The following is a 14,246-nucleotide window of genomic DNA, read 5'->3' on the forward strand; positions in this document are numbered from 1 at the left end:
CACCCCTCATCCTCCGTCTTTCCAGTGAGAACAACCCCAGTTAACCCAATCACTCCTCATAACTAAGCCCCTCCATACCAGGCAACATCCTGGTAAATCTCCTCTGCACTCTCTCTAAAGCCTCCACGTCTTTCTGGTAGTGTGGCGACCAGAACTGGACGCAGTATTCCAAATGCGGCCGAACCAACGTTCTATACAACTGCAACATCAGACCCCAACTTTTATACTCTATGCCCCGTCCTATAAAGGCAAGCATGCCATATGCCTTCTTCACCACCTTCTCCACCTGTGACGTCACTTTCAAGGATCTGTGGACTTGCACACCCAGGTCCCTCTGCGTATCTACACCCTTTATGGTTCTGCCATTTATCGTATAGCTCCCCCCTACGTTAGTTCTACCAAAATGCATCACTTCGCGTTTATCTGGATTGAACGCCATCTGCTATTTCTTTGCCCAAATTTCCAGCCTATCTATATCCTTCTGTAGCCTCTGACAATGTTCCTCACTATCTGCAAATCCAGTCATTTTTGTGTCGTCCGCAAACTTACTGAAGAGAGATTGAACAGTTTAGGCCGATACTCTCTGGAATTTAGAAGAATGAGGGGAGGTCAAATTGAGGTATTCAAGGTGGTAAAAGGTATGGATAAAATAGATCTGGAGTGGATGCTTCCGCTGGTGGGACATTCTAGGACGAGAGGTCATAGTCTTAGGATAAGGGGTAGCAAATTTAAAACAGAGTTGAGGAGAAACTACTTCTCCCAAAGGATTGCGAATCTGTGGAATTCGCTGCCCCAAAGTGCGGTGGATGCTGGGACAATGAGTAAATTTGAGGAGTTAGACAGATTTTTAATTGGGAATGGGTTGAAGGGTTATGGGGAGAAGGCGGGAAAATGGGGATGAGGAGCATATCAGCCAGATTGAATCACGGAGCAGGCTTGATGGGCCAAATGGCCTAATTCTGCTCGTATATCTTATGAACTTATGAACAATGGATCAGATCTAAACTCTGCAGTCCTGCCACATCCAGCTGTGAATGGTGGTGGACAATTAAAGTCATTGGTAAAGCAATGGAAGGGGTCATTAACAGTGCTGTCAAAACTCTCCGCTGGTCGGAGTCATATCTGGTACATAGGAAGATGGTTGTGGTTGTGGAGGGTCAGTCATCTCAGCTCCAGAACATCACTGCAAAGTCCCTCAGGGGAGTGTCCTAGGCCCAACCATCTTCAGCTGCTTCATCAAAGACCTTCCTCCCAGCATAAGGTCAGAAGTGGGGATGTTCGCTGATGATTGCACAACATTCAGCAACATTCCCGACTCCTCAGATACAGAAGCAGTCCATGTTCAAATGCAACAAGGCCTGGACAATATCCAATACTGACACTGGATCAAAACCCTGGAATTCCCTCCCCAACAGCTCACCACCACCTTCCCAATGGCAATTAGGGATGGGCAATAAATGCTGGCCAGCCAGTGACGCCCATGTCCCATAAATGAATTTACCAAAAGTCTTCAGAACATAAGAAATAGGAGCAGGAGTAGGCCATCTAGCCCCTCGAGCCTGCCCCGCCATTCAATAAGATCATGGCTGATCTGAAGTGGATCAGTTCCACTTACCCATCTGATCCCCATAACCCCTAATTCCCTTACCGATCAGGAATCCATCTATCCGTGAGTTAAACATATTCAGCGAGGTAGCCTCCACCACTTCAGTGGGCAGAGAATTCCAGAGATTCACCACCCTCTGAGAGAAGAAGTTCCTCCTCAACTCTGTCCTAAACTGACCCCCCTTTATTTTGAGGCTGTGCCCTCTAGTTCTAGCTTCCTTTCTAAGTGGAAAGAATCTCTCCATCTCTACCCTATCCAGCCCCTTCATTATCTTATAGGTCTCTATAAGATCCCCCCTCAGCCTTCTAAATTCCAACGAATACAAACCCAATCTGCTCAGTCTCTCCTCATAATCAACACCCCTCATCTCTGGTATCAACCTGGTGAACTTTCTCTGCCCTCCCTCCAAGGCCAATATATCCTTCCGCAAATAAGGGGACCAATACTGCACACAGTATTCCAGCTGCGACCTCACTAATGCCCTGTACAGATGCAGCAAGACATCTCTGCTTTTATATTCTATCCCCCTTGCGATATAGGCCAACATCCCATTTGCCTTCTTGATCACCTGATGCACCTGCAGACTGGGTTTTTGCGTCCCATGCACAAGGACCCCCAGGTCCCTCTGCACAGCAGCATGTTGTAATTTCTTTCCATTTAGATAATAATCCAATTTGCTATTATTTCTTCCAAAGTGAATAACCTCGCATTTGTTAACGTTATACTCCATCTGCCAGATCCTCGCCCACTCACTCGGCCTGTCCAAATCTCTCTGCAGACCTTCTACGCCCTCCACACGATTCACTTTTCTACTTATCTTTGTGTCGTCTGCAAACTTTGTTACCCTACACTCAGTCCCCTCCTCCAGATCGTCTATATAAATGGTAAATAGTTGAGGCCCCAGTACCGATCCCTGCGGCGCACCACTAGTTACCATCTGCCAACCAGAAAAGCACCCATTTATTCCGACTCTCTGCTTCCTGTCGGATAGCCAATCCCCAATCCACGCTAACACCCTACCCCCAACTCCGTGTGACCCAATCTTCTTCAGCAACCTTTTGTGAGGCACCTTATCAAACGCCTTTCGGAAATAACATGGACCAAGGGAGCAGGATGGAGAGTCTATTTCTGCCTTGATGACGTTACTGAGGTCTCTACAGCACAACACGGAAACAGGAAAGGCAAGAGAGGGAATATTTTCCAGCAAGGCAGCTCAAACTTTTAATGAGGCAAAGTTAAAGCCCCTGGTGTGCAGTAACCAACTGGAGAATAAGAGTGATTCCAGAGAGACCAAAGCCCAGTTACAAATGGCAAATAAAGAAAGTTGGTAGTAACCGTGCCTGTCTAAATGCTGAGTGAGTCATAACTACTAGTTGATAGAGACAGTGTAGAGGGAGCTTCACTCTGTATCTAACCCTGCGCTGTACCTGTCCTGGGAGCTTTTGATGGGACAGTGTGGAGGGAGTTTTACTCTCCATCTAACCCCGTGCTATACCTGTCCTGGGAGTGTTTGATGGGGACAGTGTAGAGGGAGTTTTACTCGGTATCTAACCCCGTGCTGTACCTGTCCTGGGAGCGTTTGATGGGACAGTGTGGAGGGAGTTTTACTCTCCAACTAACCCCGTGCTGTACCTGTCCTGGGAGTGTTTGAAGTGGAAATGCCGGCGTTGGACTGGGGTAAACACAATAAGGTGTCTAACAACACCAGGTTAAAGTCCTACAGGTTTATTTGGCAGATTTCCACTCCATCTGACGAAGGAGCAGCGCTCCAAAAGCTAGTGGCGTTTGCTACCAAATAAACCTGTTGGACTTTAACCTGGTGTTGTTAGGCTCCTTACTGTGTTTGAAGGGGACAGTGTAGAGGGAGCTTCACTCTGTATCTAACCCCGTGCTGTACCTGTCCTGGGAGTGTTTGATGGGGACAGTGTAGAGGGAGCTTCACTCTGTATCTAACCCCGTGCTGTACCTGTGCTGGGAGTGTTGATGGGGACAGTGTAGAGGGAGCTTTACTCTGTATCTAACCCCGTGCTGTACCTGTCCTGGTAGTGTTTGATGGGGACAGTGTAGAGGGAGCTTTACTCTGTATCTAATCCCATGCTGTACCTGTCCTGGGAGTGTTTGATGGGGACTGTGTAGAGGGAGCTTTACTCTGTAACTAACCCCGTGCTGTACCTGCCTTGGGAGTGTTTGATGGATTTTCCTGTCCCGGTAATAGTGTGAAGGATGTGAGTTTTAGGGAAATGCTGGAAAAGCTGAGACTTCATCCGCAATTCTCCCAATTCCAGACTTAGTGCCCATGCCAGAGTGAAAACCGGAGTGTTTCCCGGGGGCACTGGAATGTCTGTCAGGTGGGACCCTCCCACCTGATGGATGCAAATTTATGGATCCCGGGAAAGACACTGGCCAGCCCAGCTGTGCAGAAAATTCCAAACGCTCCGATCTCTGCGGCTGGAGACTGGTGTCGCCCCCCACAAAAAACAAATTGGTGAATCCCCACCCTGCTGACTAGCACAGCAACCCCTCAGCAAAGAGGGGCACCCTCCCCACCAGCACTCACACTGCGGGTCACACCTCCCCCCCACGCCACAACATGCAGGCATGAAGGTGACCTAACTCTCCCCTGGGCACCCCCCCCCCCCTCCCCTGGATCCCCTCTCCCCAGGGCCTCCTCTCCCCTCGGCCATCTCCCCCCTCGGGCCCCTCTCCCTGGGCCCCCTCCCCTCGGGCCCCCCCCTCCCCTCGGGGCCCCCCCTCCTCTCGGGGCCCCCCTCCCCTCTCCACGGGCCCCCCCCCCTCCCCTCGGGGCCCCCCCTCCTCTCGGGGCCCCCCTCCCCTCAGGGCTCCCCTCCCCTCGGGGCCCCCCCTCCTCTCAGGGCTCCCCTCCCCTCCCCTCGGGGCCCCCCTCCCCTCGGGGCCCCCCCTTCTCTTGGGGCCCCCCCTCCTCTCGGGGCCCCCCTCCCCCTCCCCCCAGGGCCTCCTCTCCCCTCGGCCCCCTCCCCCCTCGGCCCCCCCTCCCCTCGGGGCCCCCCCTCCCCTCGGGGCCCCTCCTCCCCTCGGGGCCCCCCCTCCCCTCGGGGCCCCTCCTCCCCTCGGGGCCCCCCCTCCCCTCGGGGCCCCCCCTCCCCTCGGGGCCCCCCCCTCCCCTCGGGGTCCCCCTCCCCTCGGGGTCCCCCTCCCCTCGGGGCCCCCCTCCTCTCGGGGCCCCCCTCCCCCCAGGGCCTCCTCTCCCCTCGGCCCCCTCCCCCCTCGGGCCCCTCTCCCTGGGCCCCCCTCCCCTCGGGCCCCCCCTCCCCTCGGGGCCCCCCCCTCCCCTCGGGGTCCCCCTCCCCTCGGGGTCCCCCTCCCCTCGGGCCCCCCTCCTCTCGGGGCCCCCCTCCCCCCAGGGCCCCCCTCCCCTCGGGCCCCCCCTCCCCTCGGACCCCCCCTTCTCCTCGGCCGATGTGACTGAGTGAACAACCCTGGAGATGGGTATTCCAGCCCGTGCCCAGTGACAGTGACTGTCTTTGGCATTCGGAGTGTCTCAGGGGGCTGTGTTTACAGCTGCAGTTTCTGAGGGAGAGAAAGGGGAATTACTGATGTGGAGATTTAAACGTTTGCCGGGGTTGGGGGGGCGCTGGGGATTAAAGTGACCAGGCCAGTTTCTCACAGCTGTCAGGCAGGAATGCAGATGTTGATGAGGGAGCTGGCTGGATCATCATGCCAGGGATTATCTTCAGGACTGCCGGGGCTAGAAGGGGCAGTGCAGCATGGGGTGCCCCATCCCAGTGGGCAGTGCCGAGATCAACCCCTTGCCCCAGACCAGGCCCCCCCAACCCCCAGGATCCTTGAGGGTCCCTTCCTCTGCAGTCTGGCAGTGGCAGAGGGCACATGGGCACTGGATGTACCCCCTTTACCCCCTCGGGGTCCAACACGCCGTGTCAACAATTGTCAAGATCTGTACCAAAAGCGACTGAGTGCAGCCCCTCCCCCCACCCTCGGCCACTGTTCTGTACGTGAGGATTTCATGGACATTTGACAGAGATACTGAGAAATTGAACAGATAAGTTAACAGCAGAGTAATTGATTTCATTGGCTTGGAGTTTGGCAAATCAGGCTGTAATTCCAAAGTAAGTGGCGGGTACAGAATTGGGAGATTAAAAGTTACTTGTTGTGTCAGGTGAGGATCTTGTGGAATATGCGGTGTGATTACGGAGCGGGGATTGCACTCCTGCCTGAGGAAATGGGGAGTAGTTTGGGGAGTGCACGATGACGGGATGTTACCCCAACAACAGTCTGAATTCAGTGCGAGTGACAGGACTTTGCTCTTGTGGGAACATGTCTCCATTTTCTGCTGTCCAGTCCAGCTGAGTGGAATATTATCACAACCTCACCGTTTCTGTCTCTCTGACAATGGAAATAGCTCCTGCTCCCTCACCTGCTGCTGACTCTGTTCCTCCAGGTTGAGTTTAACCTCCAGAGATTGCCGGGCCTCAAGGAAGGCTTTGCGATGTTTACGGTCTGCCATGTAGTAAGACATGATCCCCACAGTGATGGCGCACAGGTAGATACTGACGTTGGCCAAGAGCTAAGAGAGAGGAAAGTTACACACTCAATAATTAAAAGCTCATTAAAGCATTGCACCCATGAAAAGGGCTACCCTATTTTAGCCAAATCAAATAACCAATTAAAATAAATCAGTAGATTATGGGACAAATTAAAGCGGGATACTGGAGGGATACTGCTTTAAACAAATGAAACTGAAAACAAACTAAAGTGTGACGGAGAGGTTTGAGAAGGCACCCCTATCCCCACCAGGCATGGAAAGTCTCAGTTGTACTCATGGACTCCACATGCTCCCTCTCCAGGGACACCCGGCCCTGAATGTAGCCACGGTACAGGGGCAGACAGTCAGGTCAGACAACCCCCTGGATCACCCGCTGTCTGGACCTGTTGATGGCGAGTTTGGCCAGGCCAGCAGCAGGTTCACGGGGAGGTCCTCCCCCTTCCCCACGCCCCCTCCACACTGGTGCCCGCAGATCAGGAGTGTGGGGCTGAAGTGCAAAACAAAACTGCAACAAAAGGTTTTTTTAAATAATTGAGAAGGGAATGCAGTCTGAAACAACCTCTGTAAACATAGTGCCCGCACTTCACAAAAACAGGCCGGTATTTTGGGAGTCTGTGAACCAACGCAATCTGTGGCTGTGTGGGACTGCTGCGTGCAACACCCTCCACACCAGGTCGCCGATGTCAAAGGGGGAGAACTCCTCCATCCAGGGACCTCCACTGGGAACCTCTGCCACTGGACGGCAACAAGACAGGTCCTGGCGACGGGCGGGGGCAGGGTAGTGGAAGGTGTGCAGCAGCAGCACATACAGGAAACCCCTCCGTGCAGTGGCAAAAGGCCCAGGGGGATTTCCATGAAGCAGCCCAGACTGTGAAGCTCTGGCTCCCAAAGAAAGGTTTGGGACTTTGAGGCCAATGTGAAATTCTGTCTGAGCGACGGCACGCTCAGACAGATGAGAAGTGTTACTATTGATCACTCATTAACCAATCGTAAATAACTCTGGTCAAGCACTGGGTAATGACTGATGATTCATTGGTCGATAATGGAGAGTAAAGGGGAGATGGGGATGTTGTACTAATGTTTCTGAAGCTGTAATGCACAGCCCAGACTAATGTTCAGGTGGAATTTGATTAATAAAATTCTGAAATATAAAGCTAGTCTTGGTAACAGTGACCATGAACGATCACTGAGTGTTTACCAATGTCCTTTCAGGAAGGAAATCTGTATCCTTACCCCATCTGGTCTATATGTGACTCCAGACCCACGACAATATGGTTGACTCAGAATTTCCTTCCAAAATGGCTGAGAATGGCACTCAGTTCAAGGTAACAATGGGATGTGCAACGAATGCTGATCTTGCCAGTAATGCCAGTTAGTTTCCAGTCTGTAGCTCACTCCTGGGTATCTGTTATTCTACATATAAACCACCCCAAACCCCTCGATTAGATTCCAGTCTGTAACTCACTCCCGGGTCTCTGTTATTCTATATATAAACCACCCTGAACCCCTCGATTAGATTCCAGTCTGTAACTCACTCCCGGGTATCTGTTATTCTATATATAAACCACCCTGAACCCCTCGATTAGATTCCAGTCTGTAACTCACTCCCGGGTATCTGTTATTCTATATCTAATACACCCCGAACCCCTCGATTAGATTCCAGTCTGTAACTCACTCCCGGGTCTCTGTTATTCTATATATAAACCACCCCGAACCCCTTGATTAGATTCCAGTCTGTAACTCACTCCCGGGTATCTGTTATTCTATATCTAATACACCCTGAACCCGTCGATTTGATTCCAGTCTGTAACTCACTCCCGGGTATCTGTTATTCTATATATAAACCACCCCAAACCCCTTGATTAGATTCCAGTCTGTAACTCACTCCCGGGTATCTGTTATTCTATATATAAACCACCCTGAACCCCTCGATTAGAGTCCAGTCTATACCTCACTCCCGGGTATCTGTTATTCTATATATAAACCACCACGAACCCCTCGATTAGATTCCAGTCTATAACTCACTCCCGGGTATCTGTTATTCTATATCTAATACACCCCGAACCCCTTGATTAGATTCCAGTCTGTAACTCACTCCCAGGTATCTGGTATTCTATATATAAACCACCCTGAACCCCTCGATTAGATTCCAGCCTGTAACTCACTCCCAGGTATCTGTTATTCTATATATAAACCACCCTGAACCCCTCGATTAGAGACCAGTCTATAACTCACTCCCGGGTATCTGTTATTCTATAGCTAATACACCCCGAACCCCTTGATTAGATTCCAGTCTGTAACTCACTCCCGGGTATCTGTTATTCTATATCTAATACACCCTGAACCCCTCGATTAGAGTCCAGTCTATACCTCACTCCTGGGTATCTGTTATTCTATATATAAACCACCACGAACCCCTCGATTAGATTCCAGTCTGTAACTCACTCCCAGGTATCTGTTATTCTATATATAAACCACCACGAACCCCTCGATTAGATTCCAGTCTATAACTCACTCCCGGGTATCTGTTATTCTATATCTAATACACCCCGAACCCCTTGATTAGATTCCAGTCTGTAACTCACTCCCAGGTATCTGGTATTCTATATATAAACCACCACGAACCCCTCGATTAGATTCCAGTCTGTAACTCACTCCCAGGTATCTGTTATTCTATATATAAACCACCACGAACCCCTCGATTAGATTCCAGTCTATAACTCACTCCCGGGTATCTGTTATTCTATATCTAATACACCCCGAACCCCTTGATTAGATTCCAGTCTGTAACTCACTCCCGGGTATCTGGTATTCTATATGTAAACCACCCCAAACCCCTCGATTAGATTCCAGTCTGTAACTCACTCCCGGGTATCTGTTATTCTATATATAAACCACCCCGAACCCCTCTATTAGATTCCAGTCTGTAACTCACTCCTGGGTATCTGTTATTCTATCTATAAAACCCTTTAAGTTCAATGGTTGGGATAAAATTAGTAGTTACAATGGGTAAATGTGGGTTAATTAAGTAAGTGGCATGGGTTTTTGAAGGGAAAATTGTGTTTTACTATCTCACTTAAGTAGGAAACAGAGACGGTTGATATGAAGAGAACATCCAAACATATGAATTAGGAGCAGCGGGAGGCCATTCGGCCACTCGAGCCTGCTCCGCCATTCAGGCTGATCTGATTGTAACCTCATCCCCACATTCGTGCTGATCCCCCGATAACCCCATCCCCTTGTTAATCAAGAAGCTATCTCACTCTGCCTTAACAATATTCAAAGACTCTGCCTCCACTGCCTCAGAGACTCACCACCTTTTGAATGATAAAAAAAATTCTCTCTGTTTTAAAATCAGCGACTCCTTATTTTTAAACAGTCTCCTGGTTCTAGATTCCACAACAGGAAACATCCTCTCCACATCCACCCTATTTCAATCAAGTTGCCTCTTACTCTTCTAAACTCCAACAGATACATGCCTCGCCTGTCCAACCTTTCCTCAACAGACAACCCGCCCATTTATAACCCGGATAATTGTGTAGTGGTCCATTCTGGCAGGTCAAATGGGATGAAGGAGTATAATATCAAGGGTAAGAGTCTTAGCAGTGTAGAGGATCAGAAGGACCTTGGGGTCCAGGTCCATAGGACTTTTAAATCGGCCTCGCAAGTAGAGGAGGCGGTTAAGAAGGCGTATGGTGTGCTGGCCTTCATCAATCGAGGGATTGAGTTTAGGAGTCGGGAGATAATGATGCAGCTTTATAAGACCCTCGACAGACCCCACTTGGAGTACTGTGCTCAGTTCTGGTCGCCTCATAGAGACCTATAAGATAATGAAGGGGCTGGATAGAGGTGGAGCGATTCTTTCCACTTAGAAAGGAAGCTAGAACTAGAGGGCACAGCCTCAAAATAAAGGGGGGTCAGTTTAGGACAGAGTTGAGGAGGAACTTCTTCTCTCAGAGGGTGGTGAATCTCTGGAATTCTCTGCCCACTGAAGTGGTGGAGGCTACCTCGTTGAATATGTTTAAATCACGGATAGATGGATTCCTGATTGGTAAGGGAATTAGGGGTTATAGGGATCAGGTGGGTAAGTGGAACTGATCCACTTCAGATTAGCCATGATCTTATTGAATGGCGGGGCAGGCTCGAGGTGCGAGATGGCCTACTCCTGCTCCTATTTCTTATGCCCTTATGTTCTTATGTAAATGTTCATAAATCCTGTCCCTCAGGATCTTCTCCATCAACTTACCAACCACTGAGGTTAGACTCACCGGTCGGTAATTTCCTGGGCTATCCCTATTCCCTTTCTTGAATATAGGAACCACATCCGCAATCCTCCAATCCTCCAGAATCTCTCCCGTCTCCATCGACGATGCAAAGATCATCGCCAGAGGCTCTGCAATCTCTTCCCTCGCCTCCCACAGTAACCTGGGGTACATACCATCCGGTCCTGGCAACTTATCTATCTTGATGCTATTCAAAATTTCCAACACATCCTCTTTCTTAATGTCCACATACTCAATCTTTTCAGTCCGCCTCAATCCTGTAGTACAACCACCCAGGTCTTTTTCCACCGTGAATACCGAGGTAAAATATTCATTAAGCACCTCTGCTATTTCTTCCGGTTCTGTACAGACTTTCTCATCACCTTTTCTCGGTCCTATTCCTTCACATCTCATCCTTTTACTCTTCACATATTTATAGAACGCCTTAGGGTTCTCCTTAATCTTACCTGCCAAGGCCTTCTCGTGACCCCTTCTGGCTCTCCTAATTTCTTTCTTAAGTCCATTCCTACAAGCCGTATACTCATCTAGATCCCTATCATCGCCTAGCTCTCCTTTTCTTTTTCACTAGGTTCAGCACAGCTTTCATGCACCACGGTTCCCGTAACCTACCAACACCTCCCTGTCTCATCGGAACGTTGTCATGCAGAACTCCAGACAAACATTCCTTGAAAATCTGCCACCTTACTTCAGTACTTTTCCTCGAGAATGCCTCCTTCCAATTTACGCCTCAGATCTCCTGCCTGATGGCGTCATATTTCCTCTTACTCCAGATAAACACTTTCCTGGCTTGCCTGATCCTATCTCTTTCCAATGCTAGCGTAAAGGAGATAGAGTTATGATCACTATCCCCAAGATGCTCCCCCATTGAGAGATCCAACACCTGTCCAGGCTCATTAGCCAGTACCAGATCGAGTACAGCCTCTCCTCTTGTAGGCTTATCCACATGCTGTGTCAGGAAAACTTCCTGAACACACCTAACAAACTCCTCCCCATCCAAACCCCTTACCCTAGGGATATTCCAATCGATGTTTGGGAAATTAAAGTCTCTCATCACGACAACCCTGTTATTCCTACATCTCTCCATCTTCTTATTGGTTAATAGAATCAGACCCAGAGTGAAATACCTTATCCTCACACTAATGCCAAAATTAAAAATAGTTGGGGTTTAGTCTAACTTGGCAATATACCTTGGGGTTTCTGATCTGGTCCCTTACATCTTGCCAATTTAAATGGTCCATTTATGGCTACTTTCTGTTTCCTGTTAGCCAGCTAATCTTTTATTGACGTTACCCCCTACACCATCAGCTTTTATTTTACGTAATTACCTTTGATGTTGGCACTAAGTCATGACGCTCGTTTGGAGAGCCAGTGCAGACATGATGGGCCAAATGGCCTCCTTCAGCACCGTAACAATTTAGGGATGCTGCGATATGAGGCACCCTCTGGAAATCTAAGTCCAGTACATCCACCTTTATCCACAGCAGGTGACTTCTTCAAAGAACTCCAATAAATTGGTTAAACATGATTTCCTTTTCAGAAAACCACATTGCCACTCGCTGATTATCCTGAATTTATTTAAGTGTCCTGTTATAACTTCTTTAATAACAATTTCGAGCATTTTTCAATGGCAGATGTTAAGATAATTGGCCCATAGTTTCCTGCTTTCTGTCTTGCTCCCTTTTTCCAATCTATATGTAGATTTAAATCCCACACGATTATCGTGGTACATTTCTGATAAGCTCCCATTGTTCCTTCCTTTATACTCCATCCTATCATGTGGTCACGGTCGGGGGGGTGGCGGGGGGGAGGGGGGGGGGAGGAGGAGGAGGGGGGTGGGAGGACTCCACTCCCACAAGGGATTTCTGGCCTTTATCATTTCTCATCTGTTTTTATATCCTGGTTTCCGGCATTTCAATCATCGCTCACTAATTATTGTGACCCCCAGCTGATATTATCCCTGAACAAATCAGATCCCAGAGTGGAACCCGGCTTCATAAATCCTAACTTTTATTTTCTGTTTAGATACGTGGAGGGTCGCTACTGAACAGAGTCACAGCGACTGCAGCCAATGTTTAACAAGAGAATAAAGCATTATTAAACAGGAAAAGATGAACTTTAATACACTACTCCTTCACCCCAGCTACACCTTTTTCAGATATATACAGATTGGCAACGATAACACAAGTTATAAAGTCCACACACACTAACTCTGAAACAGACACAGCCAGACACACAAACACCAAAACACAGACTGACACAGACAGACACACAGGCACTAACACAGACTCACACACACACACTGACAGGAACACAGACTAGCTAACAAGAAACAGCTGGCATATGTTGATCTTTTTCTGGTTGGCAGGTTGTGATGAGCGGTGTCCTATAGGGATCAGTGCTGGAATCTCCACTGTTTACGATTTATATCAGTGACTTGGATGAAGATGTGGTTGATAAATTTGCTGATGACACAAAAATAGAGAAGAAGGTGACAAAGGGACAGAGATATGTTAAGCGATTGGGGAAAAAACCTGGCAGATGGGATATAATGCGAGCAATGGAAGGCGATGGCCTGGTGGTATTATCACTAGACTATTAATCCAGAAACTCAGCTAATGTTCTGGGGACCCGGATTCGAATCCCGCCACGGCAGATGGTGGAATTTGAATTCAATAAAAAATATCTGGAATTAAGAATCTACTGATGACCATGAAACCATTGTCGATTGTTGGAAAAACCCATCTGGTTCACTAATGTCCTTTCGGGATGAAAATCTGCCTTCCCTACCTGGTCTGGCCTACATGTGACTCCAGAGCCACAGCAACTTAACTGCCCTCCAAGGGCAGCAAGGGATGGGCAATAAATGCCCATGTCTCACAAATGAATAATAAAAATGTGAACTTGTCCATTTTGGTAGGAAAAATACAAAAGTTTATTATCTAAATGGGGTGAGATTGCAAAGCTGAGGTGTAGAGGGATCTGGATGTCCTAGTGCATGAATCACAAAAGGTTTGTATGCAGGTACAGCAAGTAATTAGGGAAGCTAATAGAATACTTACACAAACCATACGGCTCAATAATTACTCAGCAGGTGGAGGTTAACAAGGTTTATTCAAGTTAAACTATGTACAAGGGAGTCATTAACTCCCTGGGCATAAACTGACCTGACTCAACCACTGCTCCACAAGCCTGGACCCGTGCTCCAGCTGCCACTGTGCGAGCCTGGTCCTGCGCTCCAGATGCTGTGCCATTGGCATTAGTGAGAGACAAAGAGACACCTGTTTCTTCCGGCAGTCCAGGCAGCAACTGCTTGTATTTTAAAATGAAACTGAAACCCTTTCTTTCCTGCAAGCTTAGCTCCTCTCATTAATCACATGACTCTGTCTCTGTCAATTAACTTAATGAAAATTCTACCTGAAACCCCAGAGGGAATCTAAATATACAAATGCATTCATTAAACTCAGTTATTAGTCTGCATTCTTAGCACCTACTGCATGTTTACCAGACAAATTGACTCTTGTAACAAAACACTACATCTTAGAAGTAACCCTATCTTAGACATGAGGGATGCATGGATGGGGACTGCAATGCACGGCATTGCAGAGGTGGGGTGGAGCAGGGTTTGAAATGTGTATACTTCAATGCCAGGAGTATTCGCAATAAAGTGGGTGAACTTGCAGCGTGGATCAGTACCTGGGACTTCGATGTTGTGGCTATTTCAGAGACATGGATAGAGCAGGGGCAGGAATGGATGCTGCAGGTCCCGGGGTTCAAATGTTTTAGTCGAAGTAGGGAAGGAGGTAGAAGAGGGGGA

At 48.7% G+C, this 14,246-nt stretch overlaps 1 protein-coding gene across 2 annotated transcripts in view; it reads right to left on the bottom strand.

The window, feature by feature from the left end:
- The window catches only part of LOC144488715 (adenylate cyclase type 3-like), a 73,009-nt gene that overhangs the window by 40,624 nt on the left and 18,139 nt on the right, over positions 1 to 14,246 (bottom strand). Inside the window, exon 2 of one of the 2 annotated variants that reach the window (XM_078206812.1) lies at positions 6,021 to 6,170. The exons of the other annotated variant lie outside the window; for it this stretch is intronic. Coding sequence (XP_078062938.1) covers positions 6,021 to 6,170 — 150 coding nt within the window. The remainder of the gene's footprint in view (positions 1 to 6,020; positions 6,171 to 14,246) is intronic. 2 annotated transcript variants of the gene reach the window in all.

The sequence above is a fragment of the Mustelus asterias genome, unplaced genomic scaffold (assembly GCF_964213995.1).
Source record: "Mustelus asterias unplaced genomic scaffold, sMusAst1.hap1.1 HAP1_SCAFFOLD_1802, whole genome shotgun sequence".
Taxonomy (NCBI): domain Eukaryota; kingdom Metazoa; phylum Chordata; class Chondrichthyes; order Carcharhiniformes; family Triakidae; genus Mustelus; species Mustelus asterias.